The 12,441-nt window shown below is 28.6% G+C and overlaps 1 protein-coding gene across 3 annotated transcripts in view; it reads right to left on the reverse strand.

Moving 5' to 3' along the window:
• mRRF2 (mitochondrial ribosome recycling factor 2) overlaps positions 1-12,441 on the reverse strand; it is a 49,398-nt gene that overhangs the window by 23,123 nt on the left and 13,834 nt on the right. For all 3 annotated transcript variants that reach the window (XM_075366846.1, XM_075366845.1, XM_075366847.1), the window contains 3 exons: positions 10,987-11,258; positions 8,015-8,239; positions 2,770-2,901 (listed from right to left, as the gene is read on the reverse strand). In XM_075366846.1, the coding sequence (XP_075222961.1) occupies positions 2,770-2,901; positions 8,015-8,239; positions 10,987-11,258 (629 nt within the window). The remainder of the gene's footprint in view (positions 1-2,769; positions 2,902-8,014; positions 8,240-10,986; positions 11,259-12,441) is intronic.

Consider the following 12,441-nt stretch of genomic DNA (forward strand, 5'->3'; position numbering starts at 1 on the left):
TGAGAGTAATATTGTAAAAATTTCTATACAGAAGTGGCAAACTGAAATTAAAACAAAAAAATGTGATGTGGATTAACTTGGATTAACTGTGGACATAACTTCCTTGTATGCTTATTAAATTACATATACACATTTTTTCACCCTCTATGAATCATGGGACCTTGCCGATGGTGAGGGGCTTGAGTGCTCAGTGATACAGAGTAGCTGGACCAAAGGTACAACCACATCGGAGAGGTATTTGTTGACAGCAAGATTAAGGAATGATTCCTGAAAGAAGGCAACAGCTCTTTTAATAGTAGTTAAGGGCGTAGGTCAGGAGGACTTAAAGGGCTATAACAACATCACTCAATCTTCTGAGTAACACGCAGCTGAAAGCAATGGAAAACTGCAGTTGCTTTTTTTTCCAAGAAAATGTAGCTCTCTACATTTTCATATAACAAAGATGGAGGCGCTTTCTTTGGTAAAATGATCCAGAAGTAAACTAGTCCTCTATTCCAATCTCCAAGTGGTGACTAGTACATAAGGGGTCACCAGAAAATTAAAAAATAACATTCTACAAATCAGAGCGTGGAATGTTAGAAGTCTACAAAAGTTTGGTAGATTAGAAAATTTAAAGAGGGAAATGCATAGATTAAATGTAGATATAGTAGGAATTAGTGAGGTTCGATAGGAACAGGAGAATGACTTTTGTCAGGTGATTTTAGAATGATTACCTCAGCTTCAAATAAAGGGCAAGCAGGAGTAGATTTTGTAATGAACAAGAAGATATGGAAGAGAGTAGAGTATTTCATAATGCATAGCGATAGAATCATTTTAATAAGAATAAAACCAAAGCCTAAGTTGACAATGATTGTTAATGTCTATATGCCTACAAGTGCCCATGATGATGATGAGGTAGAGTGTGTATACAAAGAAATTGACAAAGCAATTAAACACATAAACGGGGATTAAAATTTAATAATAGTTGGAGATTGGAATGCAAGCAATGGAAAAGGCAAGGAAGGAAATATTGTGGGTGAATATGGGCTGGGCAAAAGGAATGAAAGAGGGCACTGACTTATAGAGTTTGCATGAAGTGTAATTTAGTAACTGCCAACACTCAGTTTAAAAGTCATAATAGAAGAATAAACACATGGAAAAAGCCAGGTGATACTGCAAGATATCAGATACATTATATCATGGTTAAGCAAAGATTTAGAAATCAACTCGTCAAGTGAAAAGCTTACCCTGGAGCAGACATTGATAGCGACCATAATTTAGTCATAATGAAATGTAGATTGGGGTTTAAAAATCTGAAGAAAAGGTGTCCGATGAAATGGTGGAATTTAGAGAAGCTTGAGGATGAGGAGGAGAAGAAGATTTTTGAGGACAGAAAAAGGGCAAAAAAGATAAAAGGGAGAAAATGTAAAAAAATGGGAGGATGTTAAAAAGGAAATCCTGAAATCAGCAGAAGCGAACTTAGGCAGAACAAAGAGGCAGAGGTAGAAAACCTTAGTTATCAGAGGATATATTGCAACTGATGGATGAACGTACAAAATATAAGAATGCTAGTGATGAAGAAAGTAGAAAAAATATTGACAATTAAGAAATACTATAAACAGGAAGAGCAAACTAGTGAAAGAAGAGTGGATTAAATGTTAATAAGTGTTCAGAAGTGGAAAGAGAAATGATAATTGGTAAAATAGATGGACCATACAGGAAAGTTAAGGAAAATTTTGTGGTACATAAATTAAAATCTAATAATGTGTCAATTAAAGATGGTACATCAATTTATAATATAAAAGGAAAGGTGGGTGGAATATATTGAAGAGTTATACAGAGGAAATGAACTAGAAAATGGTGTTATAGAGGAAGAAGAGGATGGAAGGGGAGAAACAATACTGAGATCTGAATTTAATTTAGGGGGGTAAATTCATCGATGGATGAAGCCGTAACTTGATGAAAGTTCATCCACTGATTTGAAATCCATTGATTTGAAAATTGTTATTTTTCAAAATTTGTAAATTTTGTAAATTACCACTAAAACACAATTAACAATACTAATAATCTTTCTATTTTTCTTTTGTAAAATTTTATACTAACAACTTAATTATAATTTTTCTTCTTTTATGTTTATTACTTTTTAATTATAATTACAAATATGATGATGTTTAATTAATGGGAAATAAATTTTTTATTGTAAATGACAGAAATAACAATTAAGTTTTATAGAACATAGGCCTAGGAATGTTAAATATCATGTCTGGTATAATCTGATCTATTTCTTGTTACCATTGTCTAATATGATAGGCAACAAAGAATATTTTATAAACCACGCCTAACATTTGAGTAAAATTCTATTATTATTTTTTTTAAGATAAGTTTTCCTAATTACTGAAATGTCCTTACATTAAAAAATATAAATTTTCAACATTTGTATGAATTTAAGATACATTTAAATCTTATATTAAAAATTACAAAACATTACATACTAAAAACAAACTAGATAATTGGAAAACAGAAACTAGTTGATAATTTATTCCTAAAGGTAGTTCATTTGTCCTATTTCTTGAATCAAAACATAATAATATATTAGAGCATAAAACCATAAAATATTCATGACTTAATAAAGAACTTATGAACAATATTCTGTATAAATTAAATGACAATGTATTACTATATAATGAATTGTAAAATGTTAAAAAATATTTCTGCACATACATAATGTATAAAGTAAAACGAGAAATTCCACTCCAGCCCAGAAAGGTTTATTAAAGCATTTTTACTTACTTTTAATCCACTAACTGCAACAACATTTCCAGCATGGATTTCCTTAACTTCTTCATAATCATCTGCTAAAGCTACCATAAGTCTATTTATTTGTTCTGATTTCTTTTGATTCATACTGTATATCTTTTGACCCTAAAATTAAAACTAAATTAAAATTACAAAAATAAGTCAATATAAACTAAAAGTGTTTTAGGGGATAAAATTACCCTTATTAATAATAGTAAGTTTACTATTTTAAAAAATCTGAACAAAAAATAAAAATTAGTATTAACTCTTAGAAAGTTTATCCAAACCTCTATAATTCAACTAGTATACAACACAGCAGTTTTTTAATAGAATTAAATGACAAATGCCAAAAAAATAAACTTGCTCATAAAATAACACACACCATCTTTTATAATATAAGATATATTGCAAATTATAATTCTTAATGTAAACAAACAAAATAAAATAAATTTAACTTTTTTCACAATTTATGTATTTCTAATCTGAAAAATGATAACTAAACAGTTAAAAACATAAATAAAACAAAGATTTCATACCAGATACATACAAATGCCTGTTCAGTAGCAAAGAAAGATAGCAATGAACAATGAATGTTTCAATTGGTGATAAAGAACAAACCAGACATCCTGATGACAACAGGTATCACTGTCACTGTTTACTATGTACATCAAATCACAATGAATTTGCAATATCTTTAACTTTTCTCAGTGTTTGGAATTTGACTGTATTATTTTCTAATTCATGTCAATCCATCTTGATTGACTGATCTTGAACTAAACTATTTTTAAATATAATTTTTATAAAATTGTTCTCACCTAATATAAATCAAATAAAAACTAAAATCTATAAAACTATGTAATTTATATAAAACTAGAGGACCCGACAGACGTTGTCCTGACTTGGCATTGTTCTGTAATAAATGCACAACACATAAATAAAAGTAACTTATTTAAGTTAAAATTATCAGGAATTTGGACAAAATTTCATTAATATGAAATTATCAGTTTGTGATGGTTGTATTATTGTAATGGGTTTATTGATTAATTATGTTAATATTTATTTACTGATTAACCATACTACATTAATATTTATTTTCACTAAATATTGAGATGTCTGACGAAAATGGAATTAAAAAATCGAAACGTCGTAAAATTAATAATTAGTGTAATTAATAAATTTTCATCCACAGTACTTCTAATTTTCACTTAAGATCATTTTAAAAAAGTACCGCCTGCATTTTTTTTTTTAATTTAATAATTCTGAAGTTTCATAAACATGTGATAGCTTAATTAAACAATTAATAAAAAAATTAAAGCACTGTAAAAAAGGCAACGTAGTTAAAATTTTAGTAGAAATTTTTATCATTTTTCTCATTCTTTATTTTAACATCTATTTTACCAAATTTTAGATAATTGTAAATTAAAAACCATTTTAGAAAAATTTTTATAAAATTAATCAGCTACAAAAATTATAACTTCAATTTTTTAAATATCTTTAAACTATATTTATTTTACAAACTGACATTTTTATTTTCAAAGAGCCATTCAATACTTCATAAGTTGCATAGAATCAAATGAGAACTGACAATTTAAATTTGTAGGTTAAGTTGATTGTTATTGAATGCACAATGAATGATGTGTATACATCATTAAAATTCATGGTAAATCATGTAAAATACTCACTTCAATACTGTATCTTACAAAGTTGCACAATGTATATTTTTTAATTATACTTTAAAACGTTATTTCAATAAATAATAATATAATATTCTCAATAAGCGCGCAATTCTAGCACGCTCGGCAATGCTTAGCTATTGCTAGATTTGAGTATACATACAGATTAAATGAACACAATTGAAAGTTTCATAAAACCTTAAAAAAAACTGAACATTAGGAACTAAACAAAATAACTAACAAAATTTAACCTTTCACAGAATGTAAATAAATCCAAATGGCAAAACAACAGCATTACCTATCGAATAAAATTCACACCACTCTCTAATCACAGTATTCGGTGGAAAATAATTTTTTAACAAAGTAGGGTTGTGGCTGCAAAATCATTACAATTAATACTGAACATTAAGAAACTTACAAAAAATTACGGAACTTCATAAAATTTAACCTTTCACTTTATAAAAGTCAGAATGTAAATAAATCCAATTGTCAGAACAGCTCTACCTATCGGATTTAATTCAAACTACTCTCTAAACACAGTAGGCCGTTAAAAATACGAATTTTAATGTAATAACAACATTAAGGTAAGACGCAAGTAACTGATATGTGAAAAAGCAACAAAACAAAAAAATTTCCTAGAATCCGATCGCAGCACCAACTACCGGTTCTGACTGATATGCCAAAAATTAAAAAAAATCTAAAACGCGATCGCAGCGGTGCCTACCGGATCCAATTGTGAACCTTAACCATCCCAAGTTCAACAACAACACATAAATTAATTAATTAATTACATTTTCTATCGGATCAAATTCTGAATCTAAACCATTCTCGAATCAACTTAATCACACACACAAAATTTCAGTCAGTTCTGCCATTTAGGAGGAGTTCACTTTCATATACACGCACAGAAGAAATATATATACAAAGATAAAGGCCACTTTTTGGATAATTTATAAAAGTGTTTTTATTTGTTGTAATAATTGGCAAATCAAACTCAAGAAGTTTAACAATCATTATTATAGTTACTAAGGCTTTAACTTCTCAAGTGTTGATATTTCTTGAAAGATCTACTTTAAATGAATAATTCTATTTCATATACTGCACAAAACTAAAAATACTAATATAACACAACAATAATAATAAAATACAATAGATGAATATTAATAAAAGCACTATTAATTTAAATAAATACATGCTAACAATGGCGATGTAGTCTGTTAGGACTGCGTGTATGGGTAAAACTGGATGAAGCTTGTTACTGCTGCTGAAAGCCCTTCAGTAAATGATAGCAGTACAACCCATCAGCACAATGTTTCAATAATCTGAACTTGACTTACATAGCAGATCTATCTTTAATCTTTCAAAATGCCCTTTAAAATAAAATAATCCAATAGGATTTACAATAATTAACATACAGAATAATAAAATATAAAGCTGCTACTAAAATTTATCAATTGAACTGAATGTATAAGAATTCTTTTTTAATATAAAATAATTTAGTACTAAATACAAATTATGTAGAACATTATAGACAACAATCATTGGTATCTTAAAATTAATAATTATAGGTCCCACTTCAAAGAGAAATAAATAAATAGAAAAAATTAACTAAAATTTACATTAAAATAATTGGAATTAATGAACAACCTAAATATGAATTAATTCCACAGGGTAGAAGAACTTTAGTAAATTATGTCAATGCATTGGAAAATATTAAGTATTTATCTATTATTAACAAAAACAAAACACACTATGTGATTTCTGATAGTAAAATTCCTCAGACAAAAAATGATTATAAGGCCTTCAGCTATTTTAAAAATTGTTATTTTTTTAATTATATATTATATAACTAATAATTTATAAAAATTAGCAATTCTGAATTATATTTTAAGTTTTTAAAATTTGAATGTTCCCAGTATCTCTGGAAGTTTTTAAAATTTTTTAAATTATATTAATATTAAATCTATAACATGTGAACTTTCTTATTATTTTTTTCTTTTTTAATTACAATTTCACACAATCCTATTTTTAAATCTAAAAATTAGGTTTAAGTACAGCTTTTTATTAATTTTCAGACTTATTTTAAAGTTATTTTTAGGATTATTACAACAAATGATTTTTTGACTGTCTGCAAACATAATGACAAGGCACCCTCTTTTATCTTTTCATGTTTCTTAATGAGAAACACTATTTAAGGAATCTCAACATTATTTCAGTTAGGAAAAACTTTTTTTTTCTTGTTTAGCCTCCGGTAACTACCGTTTAGATAATACTTCAGAGGATGAATGAGGATGTTATGTATGAGTGTGAATGAAGTGTAGTCTTGTACATTCTCAGTCCGACCATACCTGACATGTGTGGTTAATTGAAACCCAACCACCAAAGAACACCGGTATCCACGATCTTGTATTCAAGTCCGTGTAAAAATAGCTGGCTTTACTAGAACTTGAACGCTGGAACTCTCGACTTCCAAATCAGCTGATTTGGGAAGACGCGTTCACTACTAGACCAACCCGGTGGGTTCAATTAGGAAAAACTGGAATCCCATAACTGACCCTTCACGTTTTTTAAATCACCCTCCATCTATTATTACCACAAATTGAAATAAATCTTCTAATATCTATTTAATGGAAAGTTTTTTTTAAGATTATGATACCAAGCCACCAATATCCATACACACAAGAAACTGTTAGATATTTTTATTGGTCTCCATAATTCAATACTACAATATTGTCATTAATAGGTAACCAGTCAAGGAGAAACTTCAGACACCATCTAACAAACTACACATTAATAAAAGACTGCAAAAGATTCATTAGCATTCTGTTCACAGTTGAATTAAAAACAAGATATAAAGAAGTGAAATACTGGTGATCACAAACAGATACCAATCTGGTATTGTATTGTAATCCATCTTTGCATTGTTTTTAATTCAATTTTTGTCTTTAACTGTACTTATGCTAATGAAATACATTCTATTAAGTTTGTTGAATAAAGTTATGGTTCCATACATTTTTGATTTTATTCTGTGATCTCCATTAACAATTAAGACACATGAATCTCCTAGTGATAAGAATCAGCTGAAACAAGAAAACTTTAATTTTGAGACTGGAAAAGAAATTTTCAGGAATATTTTAATCATGAGCTAAGAATAAATAAGGAAAATATATCTACAATAGTGACTAAGAAAAAATTCCAGGGAGGATAACGAAAGATTTACATAGTGCTATGAGATAGGCAAAAAAAAGGAAAATCATAACCTACAGATTGAGGGATACTAAAATCAACAACGAGCCAAGTGAACAGCTTTTGATGCATGTGGCAAAGAAATTTTTTTTTTTAACTAAAAATTCCTTATACCTTTAAATACTTAGTATTGTTTATAAGCAGTAATTTTTGTCATAATTATTGTTGTTAAAATTCATTTAAACATTTTTAATGAATGACAATATAAATTCAAGTTTTGTACAGTTTTGGTTATTGCTGTCAAAAATCCTCAAGTACTTCATAAAACTTGATCTTGCTATCACAACATAATTATAAAAAAATTCAAAAATTGTTTATACTTTGATTAGTGATCCAGAATATATTCTGAGAAATGTTACTGGACCTCTTTGTTTATCATGGATTATTTTAAATACTTTTGATGATAAATTATCCTTGAAACAACTACTAAGTAGTCTCTGATTAGAACATTCTAAAGGTGAAGGTAGAAAATTTACTATAGCATCCATAAGCGGCTGTACTCCAATATTCTTATATGAACTACCACAAATTAAAGGAACAGCTTTCTGCAACATAATGAAAATCAATTGTTTAATGGGTCCAGTTAGAAAAAAACAAATACATGATTAATTTAATCAAGTTACATATTAAAAAAAAAATGATATAACAGCAATATTTTCCAAGGAAAATATTAATAAACAGAAAAATACAGAATGAATAATGTACTTCATAAATTATATTGTTTTAAAAAATCATTTATAAACATCCATTATTGATAAATGGATCATTACAGACAGAAACAAAAAGGTGGATGACTCTATGTAATGAGTCTCAAATGATGTTCTCTGGGTAGCTGGGTGAACCCAGTTGTACTGAAGCTCTCTCTAGCTCCACTATGCATACACTCTGCTGGAGTGGTTTTTTTACTGCTGGTATTCGTGGGAATCGTATTTCAGTCCCAATTTCAAATCCTACAGTGGTTATTGGTCTACTTGAAAAAACCTGGAAGTCTGAAAAGACTTCAACCAACATCGATACATCTTTGTCGGCCAAAGATGTATCGAGCAATAAGGAAATGAGAGATGTAATTGTAAGTGCCAAGTTATTTAATATCCTCTTCCTTGTAGTGAAATGTAAGCAAGAAGGTAAATCATTGGCAAAGGTTTCTCCATTCCTAATACAAAGGTGTGTTGGCCACCTTTGTATTGTGGCTGGCCATGGATTGGGTAGCTGATCTAATAGGAAACTAATATGTATAAAGATGACATTAGTTTTGAGCTTTGATGCACCAAATTATATCAAGCTTATGTGAAGCCAACTTTAAATAGTCTATGTATTGGAGGTGTTAAGTATATTACACATTTGCAATACCTTTTCATTAACTTAACAATAATGATTAATGATATAATGTTTTAAGTGACTTCAAAAACAAGAAAATTCTCAAGTTTGATCAGTTCATATAATTATTCCTATTGTACTCAGAACTTCCTGAACCTTTATAATACTTTTTACAGGCATTTCAGAATGTAAGCAAAAAATACTTAGTACTGCAATTTAATTCAGTTATGCCTAGATAACTCTCAATACTCTCTTTTTTTCTGTGTAGCCTCTGGAACCACCATAAGGTATTACTTCAGAGGATGAATGAGGATGATATGTATGAATGTGAATGAAATGTAGTTTTGTACTGTCTCAGGTCGACCATTTCTGAGAAGTGTGGTTAATTGAAACCCAACCACCAAAGAACACTGGTATCCACGATGTAGTATTCAAATCCATATAAAAATAACTACCTTTACTAGTTTGAACCTTAGAACTCTTGACTTCAAAATCAGCTGATTTGTGATGACAAGTTAACCACTAGACTAGCCCCAAGGGCTAGATAACAGTATATAGAGATACTGTATAGATGAATGCATTACCTCAACACCATTTTGATAATGCACTGATACCAAATTAACTAGTATATCCAATATCTACATTATCTAAATGATAATATCATTGTTATAAGATACACTTCATCTCAGTGAATAATAAAATTTAAACCTTAAAAGTATATGAAAAATATTTTTAAAATTTCACACAGTGGTCAATGATGAGTAAATCAAAACAGTCTCCCAGCACAGAAATCTCATGATTTAGGTTTCCCTCATGTACATTTCTGATTAAAGACAGCTAAGTGTGTGACTTATTTTTTTTTTGTCTTCAGTCATTTGACTGGTTTGATGCAGCTCTCCAAGATTCCCTATCTACTGCTAGTCGTTTCATTTCAGTATACCCTCTACATCCTACATCCCTAACAATTTGTTTTACATACTCCAAACGTGGCCTGCCTACACAATTTTTCCCTTCTACCTTCCTTCTAATATTAAAGCGACTATTCCAGGATGCCTTAGTATGTGGCCTATAAGTCTGTCTCTTCTTTTAACTATATTAATTTCCAAATGCTTCTTACTTCATCTATTTGCCGCAATACCTCTTCATTTGTCACTTTATCCACCCATCTGATTTTTAACATTCTCCTATAGCACCACATTTCAAAAGCTTCTAATCTTTTCTTCTCAGATACTCCGATCGTCCAAGTTTCACTTCCATATAAAGCGACACTCCAAACATACACTTTCAAAAATCTTTTCCTGACATTTAAATTAATTTTTTATGTAAACAAATTATATTTCTTACTGAAGGCTCGTTTAGTTTGTGCTGTTCGGTATTCTAAGTGTGTGACATCATTTTAATTTCAAAATTAAATTTATACATTCTTAAATGGATTATGATTATAAAGTTTACTATAAAAAAGGAAACAGTCTCTGATGACTGACTAATCAAATCCATGTAAAAAATTTTTTAAATCAATGATGCTGAGATCTGTAGTTATTTGATGAAAGTAAGTAGACCCTTATTCATAAGAGTCTACTATCCATTATCTTTAGATAGCTGATGATAAACAAACAAAAATACTCACATGTCTGTAAAATCAAACATTACTACTATCAATCCCCAAAAAAAGAAAATTATGTCAATACTGTAGATTTATCAAATTAATCAATTTCATTCTGAACTCAGCAAAAAATTCAGATGAACTAAAAATATAAATCAGAACTAAAAACAAAGGGAAATATAATGAGTTAAATTTAAACAGACAAAAAAATAACACTAAACACAAAGATTTACATAAATATGTTCATTAAACTTTAAAAAAACATTAGCCCATTATTATTTTAGTAAAAAGAAATTAATTGGAATTAATCAATAATACAATAAAATAACATAATTTTATTACATAATTAATAAAATAAGAATAAAAGTTTACCTGCATTAAAGTAACTCTACGAATAGCATTATTTAAATCTTTTGATTCTATGTTATCAATTGAATCTAAGTTTATTACAGTGTCAGCCAGTATATCATCAAGATCAGTAAGCCTATCAACAAGTTCAGCTCTGGCAGTCATAGTTTTATCGTATAACACACCATCTGATTTAGTTAGTTTTATTCTTTCACATACTTCCCCTCTATTTCCTTTCCATACACACTTTTCTTTTTGAACTAGATCTACAATACCCACTAATTTATTTTTATCATCTGAAAAAATAAATATATAATTATAAATATATATATAATAGTAAATGAATAAATAACCGAATACTTCTTTCTTTTTTTTTTAAGAAGACCAGAAAACATAACACTATATAAAGCTGAATGGAAGAGGACTTTTTCGTAGAAATCTAGATTTTGTTTTTTCCTGAACACACAATGAAGTGTCGCTTTCAGCGCCCAGACACAATATCGATGTAGGAAACAAATATTAAAAAGTAACAATTAAAAATTAACTTAAAAACACATCATAAATAGAGAAAGCTTAAGACATAGTAAAAGCGAAACAAAACCACAATGAATGCAACATTAAAAGTGTAACTTAAAAGAATTAAATAACCACTTGGCATATGCCAAATTGTATAAATAGATGATGAAGTTTATATCAATAATCAAATTTTTAATAAAGATGTGTGGCCTTTACAAATCGTGACATTCAATAACATCATTACATTGTTTCCTTTACAAATCGTGACATTCAATAACATCATTACATTGTTTCTTAACATATTTATAAAGGAATGTTAGTGTTCTAGCTGGAATAAATGAAACTCATCACAGAAAATACACCTTGCAATTTTTAAAAACACCATACCTGATAACCAGCATCAAAATTCACATATAAATTATAAATTAAAATACATTTTGAGGTTTTAAATTATTTAAAATTAATATATACAGCAAGTACCTGCACTACTTAATTAACAATGAAACTCATTCATCTCACTTCGTGTAAATATGAGCTCTAGACAGCCAACAACTTCATGTTGTTTGGTGTAGTCATCTTGTGTGATAAGGAAATAGATCAAACTGCAATCTATACTCAACTATTAGCAGTATAGTGGTTCTAAAACTTGAAGAACAGTGAATGGGTTACATGCTAAATAAAGAAAGTCTAATTAATTAAATCTAAATAACTGGACTGTTTGGTAATAAAAATATACATAGATAATTATATAAATCAACTTAATCCACCCAAGTATAGATATGAGACATCTCTAACCTTATATATATATATATATATATATATATATATATAATTACAAACTTGTATTGGAAACAAACAGCTGATGTAAGAAAGGATAATTCGGCAAAGATTGCTATTCACTGTAGTGTCTTATTACCTTTATGTTTGTCTCCTGTACTTTTCCATTTGCATTCTGAGATTATT

The sequence above is a fragment of the Lycorma delicatula genome, chromosome 5 (genome assembly GCF_047948215.1).
Source record: "Lycorma delicatula isolate Av1 chromosome 5, ASM4794821v1, whole genome shotgun sequence".
Classification (NCBI taxonomy): domain Eukaryota; kingdom Metazoa; phylum Arthropoda; class Insecta; order Hemiptera; family Fulgoridae; genus Lycorma; species Lycorma delicatula.